This window comes from Bacillus rossius, chromosome 1, assembly GCF_032445375.1.
Source record: "Bacillus rossius redtenbacheri isolate Brsri chromosome 1, Brsri_v3, whole genome shotgun sequence".
NCBI lineage: Eukaryota > Metazoa > Arthropoda > Insecta > Phasmatodea > Bacillidae > Bacillus > Bacillus rossius.
In genome coordinates, this window is record NC_086330.1 from 309,194,734 (window position 1) to 309,222,656 (window position 27,923).

Sequence of the window (27,923 nt, forward strand, 5' to 3'; positions counted from 1 at the left end):
TTCGACCTTAATTGATAATTTGACTATTCCTAGAAGAATTGAAAATGCTTATTAATGCTAATATTGAATCAGATTTCGAGGGAATTACTAATTTGAATCAACGAAGATAAAACTCAAACGTCAAGAATTCAAACCATTATTTAAGAAGAGAGAACGACGAATATCCAGATTTCAAGAGAGCGTCGAATGAATATAAATTGCATTGAAACTACGAAGAATAGATGTCGTTGATCATCCTGAAGAAAGAAGAATTCAGTCGAATAATGAAAAGTCGCAGTTCGAGCCCGGGAAGGATGACCGTTGTGCAGTCCAGCCCAGTTCCCGCACGCAGCCCGAAGGATGGAGTCGTGACGGCGCGTATTCCTGCCGCCCGCTAGAGACCGGAGGAGCAACACCAAGTTCGCAGTCCTGACTGAGGCGAACCAAGGATCCTCCGAGAACCTACACGTCTCGTGGGTATTCTGCAGCAAGGTTTGGTCCCTTACCCCATCACCCCGAAGACTCGCTGATTAAACAAGTACCTTCACTAACGACGATTTAAACAAGACGAACATTTTCACCGAACTAGAATTTTTTGGTTATCAAACGTATTCTTTGTATAGAAAGACCGTGTACTTGTTCATCTTTAGATTTATCATTTAAATTACGGAATCGCGATCCCGAACCTAATAACATAAGACAGTATAGATGGAACTTGCTATTGAAAGAACATGTTGCTATTTTGTTTGACGGGTACTGCAAGTTACGTACCCAGTAGTCCACGCTCTGCGGACTGAAGCTAGTTTTAAAATAAATAATACACAATTGATTAACATTTTTACCTAAAGATAAATTACTCTAATGAAAGAATTGGTAGAATCTTTGAAGTCGAGAATCATAACAAATTCCATCTGTATTTTAACATAAACTATTTTAGTTAAGATATTTATATAAATTGTAATATTGTGTTTGTCGAAGTATATTGTCACCGTCTGCACAAAACCTTACACGCAAATATAAATATTACATTGGAATTTGTTAACACGTCATTACCAGGTCTAGCCACGAAATTAGCATTTAACATACCTTTGACACACTGTAATTTTGATTCTCAGACACAAACTTCTAGAAACAATTCTTAAAACTGATAGAGGAAGGCTAGAGAAACTAGAATTATTAAGTACATTTAATAATTTACATAATTACACTAGCTGACTTTTCAGTTTAGGTGAACTATAAGATAGGAACACTTAAAACTGAAGATACTCTTCAACCTCTATGTTAGACCACTTTACAAGTTACCATGAGAAACATTTTTTAAAGTAAAAAATTTAAATGAAAGTGGCTGAAAATTTATAATGCTTTGCACCGCTTTTCTCTTGGCGAATGCTGTAGTGCACACAGCACAGTAGAACCCGTCCCCTGACTGGTCCTCTTTTCCCTACTCACACAGATAATGATTCCAAGGCACCAGGCATGTCTATCTGCCCATAAACCACCTTGCAGCCAACCATTGTGATATCACTTGCTTTTGGACACATTGTCCCCTCTGTTTGCTACTGTTGTTATGACTTAGATTTGCGTGATTTTGGATCTCTGCAGGCTTTGATTATGTTTGTTGATGGACTATCACTTTTTTTTTTACTCAGATTCAGTTACGCTTATTGATTTTGAACAATTGTTAACACAACATTTGTTAATGTAATATATGAATTCTGATTTTTGTAAAATGAGTAGATGTAGGGCTGTGTGGGAGCCAAAAATTTGAGGAGGAAAAAATTTGGAATATTTTTAGGGTTTTTGATGTGGAGGATTTTAATTTCTTCAACACTCAATGATGTAAATTAAGAGAAAACTAATACAGAAATAGACCAATTCAACATGGTTGGTCAGAAAATTACAACAGCATCATTGGCTTACTTTACTAAGAAGAGAGTAAAAATATACAAGCACTGTCAGCAAACTGAAAAAGCTTAATTATTTATGGTTGTAAGCTCTAAGTAGTAATGTTCTCGTTTGGAGAGCCTGAACTTGACTTAAGTGTTAGCCCCTGGTAGAATATCACACGCTCCTTTCCCAGTGACACAGCAGTAAGCTTGCTTCATCCCTGAAAGTTTAGGCTCCCTGCCTAGCTCCACGTCACAGCAGCATGACCCGAAATCAATCACGGTAGCGAGCCTAGTATAGAATGTGCTCTACGAAAACGTTTCCACTGTCCTGCCTGCTGCTGCCAGTAATGTCATGCTGCCCATCGGTGCACTGTCCCGGCAACTTCAGACATAGACAATTCGTTACAGTATGGTATTTAAGCAATGTACTTAGTTAGTCAGCCAGTCACTAAGACAGCAATCATCAAGGACCAAAAGCAGAACGAGTCCCACAGTAACTCAAGCGGCGAATACGGAAGTTCACTTACTCCATGAGCAGCAGGATACTTGCTCAGCGAGTGGTTGGTAAAACTCACTCATTGGTTAAAAAAGGTAATTACTGTAACGAGTCAGGTAAATAACTAGGTGGTGTAAGTTGAATTGCTTGTACTGTGAGTAACAATATGTGGATGCAAACCAAGTAGAACGTAGTTGTGAAAGACAGTGATGGTAAACGGCGTGGCAGCTACAATAAGTATAGACCAGCTGATGTAGGGCAGGCAGCTAAAAATTTGCACATATGTTTCTTCGATACTGGACAAGAATAAATTAGACTTCACTCACTTCTGGGACGGACCAAAACGTACAGTAAGCAGTACTGAACTTTGGGACTTTATTATGCTTTGTCAGTTGGTTCAGCAGAGGTGCTGAACGAGTGTGAGTTTACTCCCTTCCGAAAGAGAGTCGGTGGTTTGGGCGAGACGCTGCGGAAGACGCCGTGTCCAGAGACAGCACGGAGCACACGCCAGTGAGTCAACCTGGAACGAGTACTCGTGAATGAGTACCCAACTCACTGCGCTGTGTGGCGAGAAGAAGACAACTCACTGTGGGGGCTCTCTCGCAGGCAGCAACCAACTATTTAAGGCGAGTGTTGATGTGGTCTCCATTCCCATTACAGAGGGGGTTGCATCTGAGTAGACAAGTAATGTGGAGAAACTGGCAGAATGTAAACATCCCTAAAATTGACCCTGAAGGAATGGTAATTGATGTTGAGTACTTAATTTAATAGTACAAACTGTATGCCAATGTGATACTCCCTATTTATAGCGGGGAATTTATATTTGTATATTTTAGTGTTGTTGATGTCATGGCTATCAGCCTTTGAAGCTATCTCAGTATTTGATGAATCATGATAGCTGTTAAATTCAAGTAAATTGTAATTGTTTTATGAATGCTAAATTTGAAGCTTAGGAAAAATGTAATATTATTGTGGCATAGTATTGTAAAGCCCTGTAAACTTGAGAACTTGCTATAGAAACAAAGCTTTTTAAATTAATCAACTTAGTGTATGGTTTTTAAGAATTAATATGTGACCTCAGAGTAGTACCTTCCATGATGTGATACTTTTCTTGTTGATAGTTTGATACTTTGTGTGTTCACACCAGGTTGGAGTCAAGCGAGTACGCCTGTATAAATGAAGAGAGAATTGTGTTGCCACGGGAGCATGTGTAAATGATTTTGTCTGGTGAATGCAGTGAGAAAATAAAATAAATTCACATTACTCACAGCCTTTCTTGTTCTATGAACAAAAACTATTCTCTTGTTTTCCAATAAGGATGCAATAAGAGGGCTTATATGTGTCCCTAAAACAGGAGACAACAATGGCAGGCCAGTGGTTAGTTCCATTCAAAACGTGGCTAAGGAACTTCTGTAGAACAGGTAGAAAAGATCCGGCTATAAACGTAAGACATAAGGACCTTGTTTGCCTGAAATTATATAATATTTTTCTGGAGGAGATATTGAGCAAATTCTCTCTAGTACGTCCCTCTTGTTAACGTACAATCCAGTATAACGTATAAAGCCGCCTTTGAAACACCATGAAAATTAATAGGCATAATAAATATATAACGTACGTTTTTCAAAAAAAGCCATGGACTGTAATTTTTCATTAATACGTATCGTTTTGCCGATATTAATACACAAAATATTAAACATTTTCTCATTTCATTCACAATTCTATAGCTTTGTTTAACGACAGGTCTTGTGGAAATTGTTTACAGACATTTTATTTATTTTGTTGAGTAAAATGGCAGTTACAGTGCTGGTAACCGTGGATAGAAATTTCATTTGTATAAAAAAAATGTCCATTTTTTGTGTGATTGGTGTAGCAACATAACATTTATGCGGAATAATCAAGAGTTATAAATAAAAAACCCTGAACTTTTTCAATTAAGAAAAAAACTATTTGATTATAATATTTATCCTACAAAATGCATATTTTCGCGTTTGAATTTGTAGCAATGGATATTGGCGATGGCGGCCATATCTGGCTAGGTACATAAAACGTGGATTATACGATGGCCAACGACTACTAATGCGTTTTTTATTACCGTTTGTTTTCTATTACTATGACTTAACCTATAATTTGTTTTTAAACATCATTTCAGATTGACATCTTTCGCAATCGTACACAAATGTATTACGTATACAACATTTATTTAACAGATCTAGTGGCACAAAGTTTCCGACGCTAGTGAACATTTTGTGACGTTTCGTGAAGCTTGTTTAATGGCGACGTGACGACGTGGATAACTAGTTTATATTTTTATATTTAGTGTATTATGGCAGCATATGTAGGTAGGCCTACCCGCAGAAGTTATGAGTACCCAAAAGCGTGTGGGTATCAGCATTGCAAAAAAACTAGAGATTCTTACAGCTGTTGACAACTGCAAGAAAAAGTGTGATGTTGCAAAACGCTTTAATATTGCACCTACAACTCTGTCCACAATAAGACAGAGCAAAAATTGAAGAAAATGCTGCAAAACTGCACCAGAAGAGGAAAAGATATAGCAAATGTATCGATAGTGACCTTGACAAAATTCTTTATGATTGGATTGTGCAAGCATGCTCTAATAACATACCCATCTCGGACACAGCACTGCAAGAAAAAGCACGAATGGAGGCACTAAGGCTTCAAGCCTCAAATGGCTGGCTCACACACTTCAAAGCCAGGTGGAATTTAAGTACACTGCAGATATGTGGCGAAGAAGCAACAGAAGACACAAAAATAACAGACAATTGGAAGGAAAATTTACAGAGTCTCACAGAAGGTTACGATGACAAGAACATCTTTAATACTGACGAAGCTGGTTTTTTCTATAATCTTTTGCCAGACAGTACATTAGGCCTAAAGGGGGAAGCTTGTCACGGAAGGAAACACAGTAAGGAAAGATTCACTGTACTTTTTTGCACAAACTCTGATGGCTCCGAAAAATTAAAACCTTTTATCATTGGAAAGTACTCCAAACCTAGGTGCTTCAAAAATATCAAGAAGATGCCTTGCACAGAGATGCCAACCTTGTGGAGTGTCTGTCAGTAGTGAGCAACATTTGGCATAATAAAGTGTGGAGGGGGGGGGGGGGGGGAACGGGGGCCCTCCCCCGGGAAAATTTTGTTTAGTAAGTACAAAATGGTGCTATTTAAATCATTTTCCTGGTAGCAATACCAATATTAATTTAAGACACATTTTCTGAAATAGGAGACTTGGGAGGGTTGATATCGTATTTGAACAAATAATGTCTGCTAAACACACGAAACAATCAAAACACGGCCTAAATCCGTGTAAGATCTCCGATACTGCTGATTCGGTAGCCCGCTTATTTCTTCGAACTTGAAGGCTCGCACATATTTTCAGTGATAGAACTTTTACGTTTCGACATTTTCTGTCATTATATCGCAAATAAAACGCCAAATGTAGTGTAGCATACACACGGAATCAATACACACATAACCGACACACCGGAAAATAACAAAGCAAAACGAAACGGCATAGATATATTGAGTCATTACTGGACACTTGAAAATAAAATGTTACGAAACGTGAGTCTAGGGCATTTTGTTTCACAAGTTTGACATCACACATGCATATATCTATGGAACCACGAACACAACATACCGCATATTGCTGCGACGTGATTTAAACAAACCGAAAAACCATCAAATGCATTAAATCCGTAGTTTTAACCTACCATCCGTATTGCCGTAGTCAAGTAACGAAAATCGTAGAAACTACGGAAAATCCGTAGTACTTGGCATCTCTGCTTGCACGTACAGAAATAATAAAAATTCCTGGATGACTGCAGTTTTGTTCAAAGAATGGTTGCAAAGTTTGGATGCTAGAATGGGAGCACACAACAGAATTTTTTTTACTGTTTTTAGATTCATGCAGTGCTCACAAAGTTTGTGTTGAGCTACGAAACATAAAAATTATTTTCTTCCCACCCAACTGCACTAGTAAATTGCAGCCTTTAGACCAGGGCGTTATTTCACAAGTGAAGTGCTTGTATAAGCGGTAGCTGGTGCAGTTCTTGTGTTGGCAGATGGGGCATCAAAAAGATGTTTCTAAACTGAAGTGGAATATTTTTAATGCCATACAAAGACTCTGCCTGGTATGGGACAATATCCCACCTCTTTCCATAGCGAAATGTTTCAAGAGGGCAGGGTTCAAGGGAGACACTTCTACAGATGTGACTTTGGAACTTGATGACCAGGGCCACGATGATGTTCCTGAGTGGTCTCAAGTCTCGCAAAGTCTTATGGTAGAGGCAACAACATTCAATGATTTTGTTGATGTTGACAATGCTTTAGTAACTTGCCAAGAAAATGAGGATGACAGTTCTACTTCTAATCATGAAGATCAGCAAGAGGAAGAAGCAGAATCTGAAGAAAAAGTCCTAGTAAACAAGAGGCTACAAATAAACTGGATGTTCTGCACAGGGATTTCTGACATCAGATATTCCAGAGGCAAACATGGAACTATTTAGGAAAATAGAGTGTGCAGTTATGAAAGACATTTCTCAAAGGAAAGTTCAAACAAACATTCTTGACTATATGAAAAAAACTGTAGGTACTGTATGTTGTACCGTTGAACATTATTTTATAATTGGGTTTGAATATGTCCAGCTCTTAGGGAAAAAGTACACACACAATGCAAATTCTGCCAATTATTTCTCATGGACTGGTACTGTTCCATTGCATGTCAGTGCATTTGGCATGTCAAATTCAACTGTAACAAAAGGTCGTGCAGGATTTCAATTTTTTTTTTAAATTGTGCTGTTTAGTCTTGAAATTTAACCTTTTTTTATTTTATGTCATTAGTTCACTACTAGAAATAATAATAAAAATAATGTAGTAATTAGGCCTACAATAAAAAAGCCATCAGGTTGTTGAAATTGGCGCTAAGTGACAAATTGTAACATTTCTTATGATGATTCCAATATAAAGTACACCTCCATTAAGTAGTGTGTAATATTCTGGTCCGCTCAAGTACTTAATAAAGGGAATTTACTGTACACAGCGACCCTACATATGCATGTCTGCCTCTTCGCCCTTCATTTTAACTGCTGCCGATGATGATTACCTTGACAGCTCAGGCAATTATTTTTTCCCATGGGTTGATATAAAAGGGAAGGGGGGATCACTTCATAGCTTAAAAAAAAAATTATGCCCCTTTTCCGTTAAACATACTGCTCCGCTGGGTGCGATTGCCCGCTACACTTTTCGAAACATCCATGTCTTGTCTCAACAATTCCCACTAGTGATAACAAAGCAATGTCACAGCGCTTAACCATGTGCGCACATGCGTGTGTGTGTCTATGTGTGCATGGGTGTGTGCGTGAGTGTGTGTGTGTGTCTATGTGTGTATATATATAGTTTCGGCCCACGTCTTATAAATTAACATTTTAACATAAACTCTGTTCATTTTCTTTATGAAGTCTGTGTCAAATGAACTTATTGCTCATAAAAATATAAGTTACACCACACATTGCACCATGATTATGCTCATTTAGGTGACAGTAGGTAATATGCTGTTCTTGGTTACCTTTGGTTTTAGAAGAGGTCTGTGCTATTAAAATAAATTCATAGTTGAGTATGAAAACTTGTCTATTTCTTGCCAGAGAGGACTTACCACAGACTTGATGTGAAAAATAGCATAGGTATTTTGACGTACAGGAAACTTGAAATGAGGGGGGAAAGGGTTGTTTGTCAGTGCAAAATGGTTATCACAACCCCCCCCCTCCCAAAACCCTTTACCAGGAAATCCGGAGGGGTTGTAACAACAAAGTTTTAGTATTAAGTATGTACACAGTCAGGGTTATACCAGATCAACTTACCAAATTTTGAAAATGGCTCTGGCTCGACCCTTTTTTATTTGGTTTAAATTTTCACATAATGGTCAAATGTCTTAAATGAAGCTGTGCAAAATTTTAACGGCCTAACTCAAATGGTTACAGCACCATAGTCCACTGTGTGGATGGCTGTTGACAACACAAAAAAAAGTGATTCACGTAAATTCTGACACGTTTATGTATTACAGCTATGCACTTAAGCAAGACGTGATTAATTTTTTGCCTTCTATATAACCTTTTTGTGAAGAATGCACAAATACATTAATTCATTAGATACCTCTAGAAGAATTTTTACTTTTAGGTTCTGTTTTTAACACAAAATTTAGCCTTATGACTACAAATTTTGGATGAAATATAAATATTTTTACTGCGGACTTGACAAAGCTTTTATATATCACCTACCTGGCTAAATCATGATGTAGTAGCAACACTCTGGAACAGTTAAATTTTTGAATACTGACTTAAAATTACAAGTAAAAATCTAAAACTATGATATTTTACTAATATTTGGAAGAAAATATCTAAAATGGGTACCCTCCAATTTTATTTTGATTAGCCATAGTACTTTCCTGCATGTGGTGACTAATAAGGCCAGTGTCACACAGCATGTTCCGCCACTGCAAATACAACTTCCGCTGCTTTTTTGGGTGAATATATTTTCGAAAACTTTTCTTAGAGGGCTCAATGTAGGTCTCTCAAGAATGCCCTAAGTAAATTTATCAAAATTGAACGTTGAAACAACTGATCTAGAAGTAATCACAGAGTATAAACTGGTAACCACTTTAGTTCAACTACAGAGTGTGACAACGGCTTCAGTGGTCAGGCAGCCAGTTGTGCTGCACATGTTCTTCCCCCCTTGGTGTTAAAACTGCAACAAAACTGTGAGTCAGTACCCACGGTGTTTATATGACAGACATAGATAGTAGGCAATTTCGTGCCAGTCACAGAACTTTTTATAAATACTACGATTATTACTGTATAGGCAAAATCGATTTCCAACCATGGGCACAGCAACAGCTTGTTTGCCGTATTTATCTATGATGAACAAGACCTTGCAACTCCAAAACAAAATTACGTAAATAAAAGGTGCAATAATTTTGTCTTTATATTGCTGAACTAAAAATATAGTTTACATAGCCATTGTTAATGACCAAAACGGAAGAATAAACAGGTTTCAAAATGAAAAAAATGAGCTTTTTTTTGTCAATAGTACTTTGCATAAAAAACTGTTATAATGTTTTACATTTCTGCAGTTTGTCTATATTTCCTATCCCAATAAAAATGCTTTAAGTAAACTGTAATTCCATGTACAATTTACTAAGTACGGACTGTATTTTTCTGACATCAGAATAATTTAAGGCTCGGTCTCATAGCAGAAATGCAATGGGAAAAAGTGTTAATTTTGCTGCACTCTTAGCACAGCTTAGAAACATCAGAAAGCATAAAATTAATTATCTACAGCAAGTAGACATGGTTTACATTGGCTGCATAGTAAAAGTTAGCGGCTTAACTGTTTTTAATAAGTTTTAAAAAATATTATATTTGTTCATTTTTTAATTAACAAAAATTGGTTTTATTTTACAATACAGCTATAGGAAATTTTACGAGGATATTGAATATATATACATTTGTGTACATTCGATAGATGGTTTGCTTATAAAGAGTATTTCAAATATTTATATTTAGTTCCGGCGTTTCCCTCAAGAATGCGCGACCCTGAGATCTGTTCCCCCACCACCGGCAGAGCGAGAGCTTGGACTTTCGCAAGGGCGGATTAGGGGGTGGGGTACCACCCGCTGTGGCCAAAACTTACCTGCGACCCTCTTTTTCTTTTTGCTTCCGACAATACACGAAGATGCACGATGTGGTCGGTCGGGCGGATGTTGTCTTTCCCGCGTTCCAGGTATTTGTTTTATTGTTTTAGCTTCGTCGGCGCGGGAGCGGACCCTGTTTAGCTCGAGACGACAAAGACCACCGAGTTTCATTCTATACAAAGTACCAGTTTGTCCTATTATCCTGATCAGGATCTTCAGGATTAGAGATTTTTTATACCCGGAGACACGGTAGTGTCTTGCACCATGTACTCGTATGAAATAAAGTTTCCAGAGGGAGCTTAATAAATTATCGTCTAAAATTAAAAACCACACATTAATGATAAATTGATATAAAAAGTAAAAGTAAATAATAGTTTTAAAAACTTAAAAAAACACACTTTAATAGAAAACCAAACTAAAAAGTAAAAAATAAATAATATTTTAAAAACTAAAAAAAAAAAACACGCTTTGATAGAAAACCAAACTAAAAATTAAAAAATAAATAGTTAAAAAAAAAATAAAAAAACAAGTTTTAATAGAAAACCAAACTAAAAAGTAGAAAATAATTTTCAATAAATTTAATTTATGAATAGTGTGATAAACAAAAAAAATTATTGTAAAAAACGTGGGGTGCTTGATGTCAATTGTTATATTTTATTGATAAGAGTAGAGTCATTATGGAAATATCTTAAAAAGCACCCCACGCATTTTTACAATTAAATAATGTTTTTGGTTAGTCACACTATTATTAATTTTAATTTATTAAAAATTATTTTACACTTTTTATTTTAGTTTGGTTTTCTATTAAAGCGTGTATTTTTAGTTTTTTAAAATATTAATTTTAACTTTTTAGTCTGTTTTTTTCTATCAAAGCGTGTTTTTTAGTTTCTTAAACTATTATTTATTTTAACAGAAGTACCATAATACAAACTAAGGTAATTAAATAAATTAGATAATTTACACTTATCTATGACGGTATTATTAGCTACTTAAAAAAAATGTATAAAATTACACATATAGATTTTTGCGAACTTACAAATAAATTATAGCCAAATATTTAAAAAAAACTATTTTCACTCGACAATTCGACAAGATATGTGATACTGGTAGACCACACACAAATTACTTGTAAAATTTATTGTAAATGATGTGTATTTTTACCATAAAATTCTTGCCAGCTACTTTCGATTTTTTTTTAAAAAGTATAAAACATTTTTTACTGTATGTAATGTTTTACAGTGTAGGCTGTTCACGGTAAGTTTAGGTCTTTTGAAATCAACATATGAAAATTGTCCCTACCTGACTCTGTATGTCCCTGAAATTAAACGTACTCGCAGACTGTTATTAACTGCGTTGTATTCGTATTGACGAGAGGAAACTAGTTGCACTGTGTTGTGCATACTTTGGTAGACACACACAATTTAGAATTTAAGAAACGCCTTACAAAAGTTGTATATTTGAACAGCCTCTCATAGTCCTTACCACTTTATTTTCCATTGTGCACTTGCCTTAGGATCTAAATATTATTTTACTGGAACTTAGCCATTTTACGCATAGGAAAAAACTGTCCTTAAACTTGTGAAGTATATGAAGATTTACAAATTGTACCAGCGTACTATTTAATTTTTTTTTTTTTAAGTATTTAATAGCAACCATATAAATACACTATTTTCTATTGCAATTCGCAGTACGCATTTACCATTGTTGATACGAGTGCATAGAAAAGTGCATATTCCTTTAAAGGTAGACATATTGTTGATATCGGCTTCCTTTTCCAACTGTTAAAAGACTTAGATGATCACATTCCCTTTCATTGTTCATTGAAAAATATGATTCCCATTTCTGAGAAAAGAGAAGGCCTGAATTCGGGAAGAGTACTGAAATGCCAAATTGTGCGATTTGAAATCCACCGTTTGGACGAATATAAAACGGAGCTCTACGTCCATGGATGTAAACACTGCTGCTATGTCAGCATCAATAAGTACTGGCGAAGGACAGTCTCAGCTAGAAGAAATGAATATCCCATGAATGGCACCTAACACATTTAAAAATTATCATGACAATTTGGAGGAACATTGGGCGAAGGCTGCGCAAGCTGAAATGAAAACAGCTGTGAAGGAAGAAATTGAAGAGGCCAAGAAACGTGGTCACATAGAATATGAGGGCATTCCATTACTCACAGTTGTAGCTGTTGCAGCCGGGGGAAGAGATCTTACAGAAACAACTATAGTTCACTTTTTGGTGTAGTAAGTACCATATCTGTACGATTTTATTTCTTTATATTTGTGTGTGTGTGTATATATATATCTTATATATATATATATAACATTCTCGTGTCACAGTGTTAGTTACAATACTCCTCCGAAACGGCTTAACAGATTTTTATCAAATTTTGTATGCATATTCAGTAGGTCTGAGAATCGGCTACTATCTATTTTTCATACCCCTAAGTGATAAGGGTTGTCAACCCCTAACAATTTTTTTAATTTTTTGGACAATTTTTTTAATTTTTTAAGTTTTTTATAATGTGCCATTAAAAAAATACATACAACCATAAATTTTCACCCTTCTATCACCTACCACTAATTTTTAATAGAATTTTATATTTTTCAACCCTGGTCGATAGCTGATCAATTAACACTTGATCAACCTTCCCCGCCAGGAGTCTACCCGTGTCACTTCTCACCCCGTAAACAGCACGGAGTAGGGATGAGACCGAAGCCGGTCTCCTGTTTCTCTCACACAATAAGCCTTCTCTCACTCCCTCAAAAATTTTCGGCCATTATTAATGTTTATGCATCAAGCGTAGTAGTAACGTTTACATTTATAATTTTACTATCTCAGTGTAACTCTCATATTAACTATATTCTCAAATAAATTTATTATTAATTTGATTGACTATAATTATTTATTCCAATTTTATTAATAATTAATAAAATTATTAATTTTGAGTGTAGTTCGCACCATTAGTTAATTAAGTGATTTACATAACATCAAAAGTACTGAACACGTGTCACGAGCTCCCGCCAACAACGGCTTTTGTGTTGTAAGTATAAATTATTCTTATACATTTATTATAAAATAAATATTTTTTTATTTATATCGAAAATATATTGTTGGAAATGTTAATAAAAATTTAGGTGAAAGTTAGATTTTTATTATAATTGGGTAAATTTTTTTTATTCATTTATAAGAGTTGTAATTTCCATATATTTTCTTTTTCACCATTTCTAACAATATATTTTTGATATAATTAAGAAAAGTAACATTTTTCCCTTTCGTAAAACAGTCTAATATTTACATGTATATGTATATCTATGTGTGTACAATCAAAGATTAAATACATTACTACTATAATCTTTTTCTTCATTAAGTAATTCAATTAGTTTTATTTATGTGTGTTTTGTACAGTGAACAATGCCAACAAAACAACGCAAATGGGCTAATTTGAGCCGTGATACAAGTAGATCTAGAAGCATGCGAAATAGACGAGATCAAAGAACCGAAGAAGAAATCCAGCAACAAAATACTGATGCGCGTGTGAGCATGGCGCAATTGCGTCAAGAACTATCAGAAGATACTCGAGCTGAACGCAATAAATAAAGAAGATTAGAACAACGACAATCACGCCGTTTCACAGTCAATAGACGCAGAACAAATGACCAACAACGCCAACAGGTACATCGAGCATTTACATCTGATTCATTCCTGCGTCCAGCATTCCAGTATGAACGCGATATTGAATATTATGCTCATTCAAAAGCGGTAATTGGTGCTATGGACAAGGAATGCCCGCATTGTCATGCTCTGAAATTCAAAAATGAGCCAGCCGGGATGTGTTGCGCGTCAGGAAAGGTGCAACTACCTGAAATTGAAACACCACCATTGAACGGTTTACTTATCGGCACGGATCCAGATTCTAACGTGTTCCTGAAGTCAATTCGAACATTCAGTTCATGCTTTCAAATGACATCATTTGGAGCAACAGAAATAGTTCGAAATACTAATGCAAATGGTCAACAATACAATTGTACATTCAAAATCAGAGGCCAAGTATCATAAAATGGGCTCATTGCTGCCAATGCCATTGATTGTTATTGTTACTATCGTATTTAATTAATGATATATATAATTTTAAATAATAAATTAAAATAAATTATAAAAATTAATTTTTGGTGTTTTGTTTATTTTTATATTCCCTCATCGTTCACAGCGCTCCATGCCTCTTTCACCACATCCTCATATACCACATCCTTACACACCTACAATAAGTTAGTTTTTTCTACACAAGAAATTCCCTAGAAATAATTTATATGGCAAAACAACGTTTGCCGGGGGTGTGTGTGTGTGTGTGTGTGTGTGTGTGTGTGTGTGTGTGTGTGTGTGTGTGTGTGTGTGTGTGTGTGTGTGTGTGTGTGTGTGTGTGTGTGTGTGTGTGTGTGTGTGTGTGTGTGTGTGTGTGTGTGTGTGTGTGTGTGTGTGTGTGTGTGTGTGTGTGTGTGTGTGTGTGTGTGTGTGTGTGTGTGTGTGTGTGTGTGTGTGTGTGTGTGTGTGTGTGTGTGTGTGTGTGTGTGTGTGTGTGTGTGTGTGTGTGTGTGTGTGTGTGTGTGTGTGTGTGTGTGTGTGTGTGTGTGTGTGTGTGTGTGTGTGTGTGTGTGTGTGTGTGTGTGTGTGTGTGTGTGTGTGTGTGTGTGTGTGTGTGTGTGTGTGTGTGTGTGTGTGTGTGTGTGTGTGTGTGTGTGTGTGTGTGTGTGTGTGTGTGTGTGTGTGTGTGTGTGTGTGTGTGTGTGTGTGTGTGTGTGTGTGTGTGTGTGTGTGTGTGTGTGTGTGTGTGTGTGTGTGTGTGTGTGTGTGTGTGTGTGTGTGTGTGTGTGTGTGTGTGTGTGTGTGTGTGTGTGTGTGTGTGTGTGTGTGTGTGTGTGTGTGTGTGTGTGTGTGTGTGTGTGTGTGTGTGTGTGTGTGTGTGTGTGTGTGTGTGTGTGTGTGTGTGTGTGTGTGTGTGTGTGTGTGTGTGTGTGTGTGTGTGTGTGTGTGTGTGTGTGTGTGTGTGTGTGTGTGTGTGTGTGTGTGTGTGTGTGTGTGTGTGTGTGTGTGTGTGTGTGTGTGTGTGTGTGTGTGTGTGTGTGTGTGTGTGTGTGTGTGTGTGTGTGTGTGTGTGTGTGTGTGTGTGTGTGTGTGTGTGTGTGTGTGTGTGTGTGTGTGTGTGTGTGTGTGTGTGTGTGTGTGTGTGTGTGTGTGTGTGTGTGTGTGTGTGTGTGTGTGTGTGTGTGTGTGTGTGTGTGTGTGTGTGTGTGTGTGTGTGTGTGTGTGTGTGTGTGTGTGTGTGTGTGTGTGTGTGTGTGTGTGTGTGTGTGTGTGTGTGTGTGTGTGTGTGTGTGTGTGTGTGTGTGTGTGTGTGTTAGTATCGAATTTGTACTCCCGCTTTACTCCATGAAATGCTCCCTTGTTTACAGCATGACATTTAAGCGGATGAGTTTAGAATATGGTTCTTTGACATTTTACACATAATCGGACAACTTTTTTCATTTGGAGACTAACTTGCGTTGATGTTTACATTCTTTTATTGTAAATTACTGTCTTAAAACTGATTATACAGAAAACTGACAACGTTCCCATACATCTATTCAAGAGGACTGGGGACGTAGTTTTTTTTTTAGTGAGACTCAACTTGTATGCATATGTGCGTATCTCAGGAAGTAAACGGTGTGGGATTATGGTATTTTAAAATAAAATTTAAACATTTATTATCTAAGGATGATCCTTTAGTTTTTATCCTATTTAGTATATGAAAAGAAAACAAAATTTTGAAAATTGTCAAAAAGCTCATATTTAAATCTTGCCTGCGTAGTTTCCTTCAAGTATTTTTAATGGCCGAATTTGATGATTTGTTATGAAAATTACATGACAACGGTACAGTGTTTTCAAGAAATGCAGTGTGTTTATGTGTCGATTTGCTGTTTGGCATTGGTAAAAGTAAACCTCGCACTTACAGATTGTAATGTCTGGAGTAGGAATGCAGCGCAAGGCTAGCCAAACAAGATCTTATAAACACCATAATTAGGAAAATAAGATAAATTTTATCTTTTTTAATTTTTTATTATTATTTACCAATTTGTTATTGGAAAACTATTTATACTGATACGCTTATCCATAGCGCTGAGATATAAAAACAAACCAGCAATAAAACTAGGGCAAAATTCTGTGTTACTAGGTCTATACAAACTAATATCAAAGCAGATGACACGCAGACGACACCTTCTAACTGGGGCGGTGTGTTACCAATAGTGGCCGTGACAAATTACATGTCTAAAATGCGAGGCTACTGAGCCTAGGCCAGAAGGAAGGATTTTCCCTCCCGGTCGCCTGTGAGATAACAACTTACTGGTAGGAAGAGGGGGAGGGGTGCAGTCCGTAAATACCGGTTCCATGCGTAGGAGGGGTGAAGGGTGACCAAGGGGCGAAGGAAAACCTACCTCCCTCGCTGATCTAGAGAGGGGGTAAGGCATTGTGTTATGAATTCTGCTCATCTTTCCACCCCTCAACGGCCTGAGTGCCGCAAGGACAATTTCTCATGACTGAGACCGAGCCTTAACTTATGAAAACTACACATTTTTACTTACCCTTTTATTAAGTTTTCCTGTTTAAAAAGTACATATTGTTTTTTGCCATTATGTTATTAAGCTGGTTTTGCTATATATTGCTCTAACTCAATTTGCAACTAAAAATTATTACATACACAGATCTACCACTCACTTTTTTGCTGCCCTTGGCTGCCAGCACTTGCTGAATGGCCGACTGGGCGACTGCCGCGGCGGCATTCACAGAGTCCATCTGCGTCTGGGAAGGCAGCGATATCGTGCCACCCTGCATCAAGCACACAGCCATTACTGGCATCCACCCCACTCCAACCACAGCACCATCATCATACATGGGAGGGGTACTTGCCTCTTTAACCTGGTTCTGAAAGTACTCCGTGTAATACTGCAAGTATGTGGCATGTTCCTGCGGCGTTGTTGCGTACAGAGACGCACTGTACTCTGCCAATCGTGGGATGTCGCTCTCTGTGTACTGTGTTACGGCACTACTGTACAAGATGCCTTCGCCACAGCTTGATTGGGAGTTCGCATCATTAACCTTGCAGTACGACACCAACACTGCAACACCCAACAGGAAAAGCAAGAATATAGACCCCCAACTTGCATTATCCTTTCTCACATTACACTACACAATAGATTAATATCACATAAAGCACTTGTCAATAGGTAGCAAAACCATGTTAATATACACATGAACAAACACACCAACACCCTTACAGCATCGCTATTGACTATGATATAATTTAAGGTGCTTGCATTATAGGTTTTTTTTAAATTGCAAACATTAAGTAATCCCAAATTTTCATATTCAAACAGTAAAACATGGTTTGTATTATGAACAGCATTACATTTTTCACATCACTGCCCCAGTGCTAAAATCATTATTTTGATTAAGTTTGTCCCTAATTATACCGTATTTACTCGTGTATAGCGCGCCCTCGTGTATAGCGCGCACCACGATTTTTGCAACAAATTCCAAAGAAAAAAAAATTGAATTTTTTTCCCCCATAAATAAATTTTACTAACATTTTGTGGTACCTGATTATTTAAATTGATGTGTGGTGATGCGTCAGGAAAATACTTAAACTCTGCTGTGTAGACGGAAGATAATGAAGCCCTGTATCGTCACAATTGGTACAAGGGAGGGAGGGAGGGAGGGAGGGAGGCGTGCCGCGCTACGTTGCTAAGCTGGCGCGAAGAACAAGATGACTCACCGGTCGCTGCTGGGACGAGGAATGGAGGAAGCGGAGAAAGCCCTGGGGGGGGGGGGGGGGGGGAACTGGTGACAACATTCTCTCTCTCTCTCTTTTTTTACTAGCTTCTGAGCTGGCTTTCTGTAAAGGGGGGAGGTCGAAAAATAAACAAGAGACCATGATGTGCGAGCTTGCACGCGCGTGCGCACGTGTGTGTGTGTGCTGTGAGTGTGTGTGTTTGCGAGAGACCAGGTTGTGAGTCTGTGTGTGTGTGAAACAGAGGACTTGTTGCTTGTGCGTATGTGTGGGGGCTGGTCAGAAACATCACCCGTCACGTAACGACTTCCACTCCTCCCCGCCTACCCCCCCCCCGCCCCCCCACTAATTTTATTTTTCCGTGTATAGCGCGCATCCTTATTTTTTTCCTTTACTTGAGGGGAAAAAAGGGCACGCTATACACGAGTATATACGGTAAATTATTGCACGTTTTAAATCCTTTTGTATTTTAAGATTACCTGTAAAGTTATTCTCCATATCCGAAATTGATACTAACATTTCATCATTAAAGAGAATGATGCTAGCAAAACTAATGAACACATCATTAATGCTAAAATGGGCTATGCACAGAGGCCGTATTTTAGGCAAGAAGTTTTTAGAATAGGCAAAGTTAATTCTGAGAATCATGACATTGGTACCATAAAGAAAGAAACCTTCTGAGGGATAAAAATCAATCCATCTGAAATAAAAGGAAAAAACTTTTATTGAAAACTTTAGCGTAAATTATTACTTAAATATTCACATCAATACAAATTCTAGCATTAAGATATAGTAATTTATGACTCGTTCAAAAATTTTAATTCAGACATGCTGTTTTTGTAATTGTGATATGTTTATTCCAAATTTATTATTTACTTGGACTTGAGTTTGTTAGGACTCCAACATTAAGCGAACATGGGCCTGACCCAAATTGTAATGCAGACGAGAGGAAACCCAGCAAATAGTAATAGTAACACTAGTGCAGCAACCTGCCGAAGATGGCCTAGATGCTAGAGTATGCCATCTAAAGTGTACCAGAGCAAACAAAAATCATACCTGCACTGAAAAAAGAGCTGACTTCAATATGACAATCACATGGAGCACTATCAACAGCAGCAAAAGTACAATTAGGGTAAACACAAGTACCATAAATTAATACAAACCGTCCTTCAGGCTAAAAAAGACACTAGGCTACGAAATCCTTGACAAATTAGTCTTCCATGGAGTTCTATCTGGCCAGTCAGCACTAACAAGCCAGTCTTGGAACTGCCTGATGGCACAAGCATTGCACCATACCTCGGACTTAAGACAATTCATAGGACTACCAGACTTCCCGGAAAACTACTGCTACCAAAGAGCCCAGCACCCATGCTCATGGTGCCAGCAGGCGGCTGCAGCACAGCACCCAGATGCTGTTACTGCAGTGGGCACAACAGCCTGCACAATCAGCGGTGGCAACAGCAAGGTAAAGTGGCGAAATTCACTGCACTCATTATTACATTTCCCGCGGACACACACGAATGTTGAGAATCTCAGTCACGTGAGTTACTAAAAACAAATATGCAAACCAGGCCTAGTGGTCACTGCCCCCCACCTTCTTTTACCTTGCCTACATGGCCCCTCAGGGCCTCAGCAGAGAAGGGTTGAAGTGGAACCCTTTATATTTTTATTCTATTACACATTTATACATTCCCCTGCAGAACTTTACAAACTTAGAAGCAGTAGGAATTGGACTGCAGTTAGGCCGACAATGCACAAAATGACTATGTAGGATCTGTCTATTAACTCAGGATGACCTAATTCTATCTATACCATTAATTAAAATGTTTAAGGTAATAAATTAGTAAATTGGATGAAACTATATATAAATAATTGGAAATGGTTATTTATATTATTTAGAACCCAAACCCAGATTTAAAAATTTTTTCCCGGTTTTTTGTTGTCTGTCTGTTCCGGCATCAATCAAAACTACTCAACGGATTTTGATCAACATTTTAATTAGTAATGTATTTGATCAACTACAACACAAGGCTATATGTAATTATGTATATAATTCTAGCACTAAGGAGATGAAAAAAATGTAAAATGGTTTTAAAATAATTTATCCTAGCTTGGAATCTAATCCAGCATTAGAAAATACACACAGAAAAGCTGCTACCACCCCCTTTTCACCTATTAAACCTGGTAAAAATTTATAAACTTTTGTTTGCATACTCAATGTTGAAAATAAAGAGAAAATTACAGTTTGCACTTGATTTTGAAAAAAAAAAACTATCTCCATCCCTCTAACACATCCCTTAAAAACATAATTTTGCTAATTTGTGACAAGTCACAATCGTGCCTGCCTCAAGACAAATATCCATTCCTTGCACAAACAAAAACACTTGATAATTATTTTGTCTGATGTTGCAGGTAGTTGAATGTAAAGTTCTGTCTACAACTGTTGATTTACTCGGAAATGTTAATGGTTTTTTTCTCTTTCAAATATAAGCATTTCAAATGAATTTTGGTTTTTATTCTTCTCATGTTCAATTTACATGTCTGCTACACAATCCCATCATGTACCAGAAAATAAAACACACTATTTTGCCAATAGTTCCTCATAGTCTTACGCATGCATGGAAGATTGTCTCAAGTGAACTTGTCTAGCTAGATACTGAATAAATTGGAATTACAACTCGGTGGACCAACATACAACCTGGGCCTGCATTGTGCGTCTGGTCCTAAATTTTTAAATAAAACGTCAGAAAATTGACAAAAAATATAAAGGTTAAAGCTTACTGCAGCATGGCCCCGGCACCCAGACATGAAAATTTCCACCTCTATGCACTCATAATAAGTTTTTGTGAGCTGCAGAACGGTACAACCTATCGCCACAGCACTTGAACAACGACTGACTAGGCTACACAACTGCCTACTACTGCCATGCCGAGTGGAGGCAGGTGCACGATCTCACCAACCAATCACAACACAGTTTCTCTGTAAAATAACAGCATACAAATTACTTTACTCTCCCATTGAGACATATCTGTAAAAAAACAAACATATAAAATGCAAAATCCTCTCTGATTGGCTGTGACAAAAGCCCAATAATTTTACTGTCTCCCATGGGAGTGAACACCTGCTGATTTTCCCATCATGAAAGAACATACAGAATGTCTCTGTTACTAAAAAAAAATGTTTTAAAAATTTGGCACTTGTCTCTCATTCTTTTTTTTCCCCAAAACCGTACACACTGTTCTAGAACAATAATTATAGCTTCTAAATTAACACAAATGTAAAACATAGGCATGAAAAAATATTGAAAGTATATCAAATACTCCCCCTTCCACCCTCTCTAAAAAGATACTCCCAACGACTGAAAATAACCAATCATCGGTGCTGCTGTGCCACTTCAGGGGAAGGTCCAAGCACCTGTTTCTTGCTGAGCTACCTTATCGCCTCTCTGCCATCGTCGTCTTGTGAGTACTGACTTCCAGCTGTCAGATGGACGCCCGCCGGCACAGTGGCAGGGCCCGCCCTCGGACCCACTTGGTGGTCGCTCCTATATGCTGTAAGCCAGCTAGCTCTCATCTGGCAAGAGATGTGAGCACCTGAGTGAGCAGTCTCTGATGAACTACCTGCTCGCCCCTCATCTTGCTGAACCTGTTTCAGTCCTGTCTCTTGGGAAATGCCGCCGGCAGATGGTGCTGTGGACTACGCGGAGTCATCATCAACAGTGAAACGTCTTCACAGCCGCTCTTGTGTAGGGCGAGTGCATATGCTTGTCAACTGGTGCTAACTTGCGAATGGCCAAGTCACCCGTGCGAAAGAGGGCTGTGCTCTGTGTCCAGACAAACTGCTCCACTCCGATGTTCTGCGAGCAGCCATACCTGCTGGCGTGTGACTCCCGAGTCACCGACCTTCTGACCCCGGTGAAGCCCCTTGACCAGACCACCTCCAACAGAGGACTGAGCGGGTAGTCATGCTTGAGAAGCGCATGACCCACAGTCCTTCCGGGAGGGCAAATATGCTGCTCGCTGCCATGCTGCTAGACAGTTTGCTGGAACCGTCGATGACAGTTACCTTGTGACATATCAGAACTACTGAGGCAACTGTCCGAAGATGATGTTGCTTCTTCACGAACTGAAAGCTTTCTAAAATGCTCTAATCTTCACCGCTAAAAACGAATCTGTCCAGTGTTGTCTGGCTGGAAACTAGGTGTGCTGTTTGAGGATGTTGCCATGCTGAAAACTGAGTCACCTGTCTGGTGCAGTCTACTGAAAGCTTCATCTGCTCTTTAGGGGTTCTTGATAAATTATAGCTGGTACCTGCATCTGCTCTTTGGGAATTCTGACTACTGCAGTCTGCCTGGAAGACACGCCTGTTCCTTGAGTAATCTTGGTAAAGTCTACATGATAGCTGCTTCTGCTGTTCGGGAGTCCAGTCTGGTGCAGTTTGGCAATCATCACTACTGCAGTCTAGCTGGAAGCTGCATCTGCTTTTTGGAGGTCCTGTTGTACCTCCTGTGTTCTTTACAGAACAGATGTACTCTTGGAGTGCTTACAAAAAGTGCTGGTAAAGATTAAGTTAAAGGCAATAGACCAGAAGAGGTATACAGTGAGAGAACTTCAAATTTGGATTCTACACGCACAAAACACGAGTGTGAATGATGGATTGTACGAGGGAAACTTATAATGAAATAACAACTGGTCTCTGGTTACTATATAAAATTTTTAATGTGGAGATATATTTTTTTGTTTTTACCTTGCAAGGTTTATCACAGTTGAAGGCATTCCTTCGATTGGCATAACTCAGAGAATTCTGGGAGAAACTTACTTGATTGAGTTTATACACTTTTAGAATAAATCATCAAAATTCAAATACAATAATAAAATAGTAACAATTAGTCACAAGGTGCTCATGGTTATCTAAAGTTTTATTAATGACCATGCCTTAAGGTTTTCTAAACACTAACCATTATATGACTGATGAGATTACATAATATTAAAATTGATAAATATTATTTTTTACTAACTGTCCCATGATACAAAGTAGTAGTCTTCATGTCTTTTGGATTTTAAAATAAAATCAACAAGTAGGTTCCAAATATGACTATTTAAATGAAGTCTTACATTGCTAAGTTTTATCTTTTAACACTCAGCTGCACGCAAGGCATAGATTTTGAAGTCTAGATGCAAGAGAGGGGTGGCTGAAGAGGGCAGCTCCTGAAGGACTTTTGGAGGCCGAAAGAAGGAACACAGCTTGGGATGTGCAATATTCAGCCCGTCGCTGGGGCCTCACTGTGAAACATAGTTCACACAGTGTTCTGGAAATATAAAGACATACCGGAATGACCAGTAAAATACGGCGCTTGAGAAACAGCGCCACAAGGGAAAAGTCGGAAGTATTATTCACCATAGTGTCGGGTGTCCAGAGGTGAAGTTAAACCATCGTAAGAAACACCCACGGATGCGGAGATGAAAACATTAGTAACCAGTACAAACTCAATACATCTATAACTTTAAACGGAATAAAGGGAAAAACCCCTTTATATAGTAACTACATGCTTCACTGTAATTTAACTCTCTACTCGCTAGTTACACGGAAGCTCGTATACAAACTGTTGGTGATTCCACACGTGACCACGACGACAGATGCACTGGGACTTCCTAAGGGGATGGGAGGGTCACTAAGTTAAAAGCCCAACAGGTCCTCAAAAAAGGGTGGGGGCAAGAGAAAAACAGGAGGTGTGGCTAGAAGGGATGAGGGAGGAGAGACTTTGTCTTGATTGGCCAGGGGCCTGAGAGATGTAGGGGTGTCCAAAACACCCAGGATAAATTTTGACCGTGCCAAACTATAGTTTGCACGACTGCTGCCAGATTGCACGGAGCAAGACGTCGGTGGCGGATCCAGCTAGGTTTATAGAGCTCGCGGAGCTGTCACTCCCTGGTGGGACGAACAGGAGTTAATAAGAGTTTAGTTCCAAAGGCATCCGAGAGATTGTGCCCAAGGGCGGCACATGTGCTAGTATGGGCGTGGCCCGTTTTCAAAGGGGAGGGGTTTACGGAGGGGGCTGCCCATTGCCAGGTGCTGGTTCTGAGAAGGCCTGTAAAAAAACTTATTAGGGGAGAGGAGGAACAAGCTTGCATTGTGAGAATGCTGCAGGACCCAATACTGCCGGTGTGCTCTGGAGCACAAAAACAGGAGCACCACGCATAACCAACACTCCTACGCAACGCATAGTGATGGGATGGAAGCTGTAGTCATGGAGGGCGGTTGAAATAACATGCCGGGTCATGCAGGTAGGCAGGAAAAATAGGAATTGTATTGCCAACACCGCATGCGAGCCATAGTGCATCCAGCCAAGGTGCTGAGACAAGGAGGGAACCTACTGGGTAAAGTTTAAATCAGAAACAGTACAGAAAATACAGTGGGAGAAAAGAAAATTTTAATAAGAGTCTCTGACATAAGAGTCAAAAATGTAAACCAAAAAAATGTATAAAAAATGTAAAAGTATGCCGAGGAGAGACAATGCAACAGCACACTGTCTAGTGCAGTATGGCTGGAAGACACATCTGCTACTTATTCTTGGCAAAGTCTCAATGGTAGCTTCATTTGCTGTTTGGAAGTCCTGTCTGCTGTTTGGGAATCCTGACAAGTACAGTTCATCTGGAAGTTACATCTGCACTCCAGGAGTTCTTGGTAAGTTTAGCTGGTAGCTGCATTTGATCTTTGGAGGTTCTTGGTAAAGTCTAATTGGAAGCTGTGTCTGCTATTTGAGAAACCTGTCTGTTGCAGGTTAGCTAGAAGCTGAATCTGCTGTATGGGGGTTCTGACTGGTGCAGTCTAGCTGGAAGCTGCAAATCTCTTTCGGGGTGCCTTCTAGTGCAGTTCAGCTATAAGCTGTTGGATATAGTTTTTAGGGGTCCAATTTGGTGTAGTCTAGCTTGAAGCAGGCATTTGCTGTTTGGTAGTCCTGTCTGGTATAGTCTGGCTGGAAGCTGTGTTTGGGGTCCCATCTGGTACAGTATAACTGGAGTTTGGGACTGCTGGGGGTTTAGTTTGTGTGCAGTTTAGCTGGAAGCTGTGTCTGCTGTATAAGTGGCTTGTATATCGGAGTCTAACTGGAAATTGAGTCTCCTGTTTGGGAGACCAGTCTGATGCAGTTTGGCTGGAAGCTAATGTTCTGTTTGGGGGGATCCTGTCTGGTATAGTCTGTCTGGAAGCTGCATGTTCAGTTTGGGGGTCCTGTCTGGTGCAGTCTAGCTAGTAGCTGCAGTCTAGCTGGAGATTGCATCTACTCTTGGGGGTACTGTCAGGTACAGCCTGGCTGAAAGCTGCATCTATTCTTATGGGTTCTTTGCTAAGTCTGGAAGGAAATTGCATCTACCATTTGGATGTCCTGTCAAGCGCAGTCTAGCTCTAATTGTGTCTTCTGTTTGAGGGTCTTGCTTTGGACAGTCCAGCTGGAAGATCTGCTGTTTTTTGGGGGTCCTGTCTGATTCAGATTGGCTAGAAGCTGCATCCGCTGTTTTGGGTCATGTATGGTGCAGCCTGGCTGAAAGTGTGATGTTGGCCTTCCCAATCTCAGCGCGTTTGAATGAATCATTAATCAGAACACAGATGGTGATCCTGTGTCAGTTAATATTACATGGTTTTATTATTACTTTGCACACACCAACTCTTGTATATTTTAAGACGTAACTTGGTTGAAATACTGTATTGATCTAATAATATTTTTGTTAATGTTGCATTAATCACCTGTCTGGTATGCCTAGAGCTATTGGCTTGTAGTCTCCCCGATGCCTTGTTAGGTGTGGCACTACTGATTTCAGGGTGGTGAATGCTAAAAGGCAACTTGTTAATCTTTAGTTTTTTTACTGTTACTAATGGTTTACACAAATTTTGAAAGACAAAACTGTTTATTAATATTGTGAAAAATATTTAAAAATGTAAATGGACTGAGACTATCAGCTTGCAGGCATGGAGGTCATGATACACCATGAAGGGTTATGATATTAGTGTGGAGATGGAATAATTGAGTTGGGAAAACAAGATTACCCAGAGAAACCCACCGTGCACCGCAATGTGTGTCATGTTTTTCAAATGGAATGTAACATGGTTTACCTTGTTGGCAGGCGAGTGACAAGGTCAAGGAGATATAAACTGCTGTAATATGTGGCTCAATTCACTCACCTCTTTTACCATCTATCTCCAAGTGACTCTCGTTGAGGATGCGGTAGAAGTTGATGGCATTGGCCACACTGCTACACTCGATGTAGCACATTCCTAGAGACGTGTTGGTGAGGGGGTCTCGCCCCAGACGGACGCTCAACACATGTTGCATGGGGAGGGATGGGTTGTTCCTCAGAGCCTGCTTCACCGTTTCCTCTGTCGTCAATATGTCCAGGTTGCGCAACAGAATGGCTGCGCACACACACATCATCGCACATGGGCAAGGCTGCGATACAACGGCAGGCAGTATATGCAGCAGCACGACAACAACCAAACATACCATGTGTTGGATGGCGACTCACTTCATCCTGCTCCTCTGCATCATCGCGAGAATCCAGCCGTGAAGTGCAACACTTATAGCAAGTGTCTCGCCGGCGGAAGTTGTGGCCTCCACACTACCAGACAAACCCAAGCCTCATTTTAACAATCACCCCCTACTGGAATGCCTTCAAGCATCTTACATAACAGGCCACATGCAGCCCGCCAAACCTTCCACACTGGCATGCAAATAACATCCTTTCACTGAAGCCTGTCTCTCATGGTATGTTGGTTATCTCATTTTTATGACATTATTTTTCTCTGAAGGCATCCTCTTGCCGCCGCCGACCTCATCCCTGTACACACGAACACACTAAGGCCACAGGAGTGTTAGGCAGCCAAGTCCGGCGTCGGTGGGCAAAGCGGCCTCGGAGAAGGGGGGGCTGTCGTGTCTATTCTGGTCCCTAGGCCCGCTGTTGCCCATAGCCGTCTGGTCCTGGCATGAGTGTAACAAAGTGCCTTGAGTGGTGCTTCGAGCGGTGAACGCACCCTAACGCGGCGGCTGGTGTGACGAACGACGGTGTCATCGGATCCGGACCGCGTACTGTCTCCCACGCATCTCGTGCGTCCTCCTCCCCTGCTTCCCACTCACCATGCGCCGGTGCGTGGGAGTCAGTCGTAGCTCGCCTCTCATCCGCGACGGACGCCTCTGAGCGCTGCTCCGCGCTTCACCGCTAGAGATTCTCGAGTGGTTCACCGTTTAGCAGCCAATGCCTTAATGACATAGACCGAACTACGGACATACATTCATACTAAATGGCGTCTTGAGCGGCCGACAGCTCAAGGGGTTGCTGTTGTCCTGGCCACCTGTTGTAAGCCAGAAGGTGAGAACCGTTTAGAGTTTTAGGCTGGTCGGCACCCTCGTCACGACAGGGAATCACTCGCAACAGGGATCAGAGAGCCAGGTGTTGTTAATACATTAGAAATGATACACTTCTGGTAAATTGGGGAGTCAATGTTAAAAAAACACCAGTAATGATACTGTAATGCCCCTGGTACAATCAGACCGTGACTGCTACTATACTTTAGTAATGATACAGTAATGCCCCTGGTACAATCAGACCCTGACTGCTACTATACTTTAGTAATGATACCATGTACACATGTGGTACATTTGTCAGTGAGTGCTATTATCTACAAGTATTGATACCATGTACACTCCTTGGACATTGGAGGAGTGAGTTCTGATATCCAAAAGTAATGATATCATGTACATCCCTGGTCCACTGGAGGAATTAATGCTATTATTCCTGAGTAATAATACCATGTACACTCTGGTTTATTGGCGGAGAAAGAAGAGAAAGAAAAATCGGTAAACATAATGACTGAAACAAATGCAAGCGAACAGCTTCATTCAACGTAGGGCATGTATTTATTTTAGCTAAGCTGTTTGTCACATAATTAGATAAAATATAATACATCTGTCTGTACTAAGTATTCTTGAAACTATGATTTTAGTTCATTTTAGTTAGTGTATGTTGACAGAGAGGTGACC

General features: G+C 39.4%; 1 protein-coding gene across 2 annotated transcripts in view; it reads right to left on the bottom strand.

Annotated features, from left to right (window-relative positions):
• The window catches only part of LOC134527889 (RNA-binding protein 5-like), a 200,435-nt gene that overhangs the window by 84,625 nt on the left and 87,887 nt on the right, over positions 1–27,923 (bottom strand). For both annotated transcript variants that reach the window (XM_063360892.1, XM_063360891.1), the window contains exons 9-12: positions 26,391–26,505; positions 26,072–26,302; positions 17,014–17,222; positions 16,822–16,932 (exon numbers count right to left, since the gene is read on the bottom strand). In XM_063360892.1, coding sequence (XP_063216962.1) covers positions 16,822–16,932; positions 17,014–17,222; positions 26,072–26,302; positions 26,391–26,505 — 666 coding nt within the window. The remainder of the gene's footprint in view (positions 1–16,821; positions 16,933–17,013; positions 17,223–26,071; positions 26,303–26,390; positions 26,506–27,923) is intronic.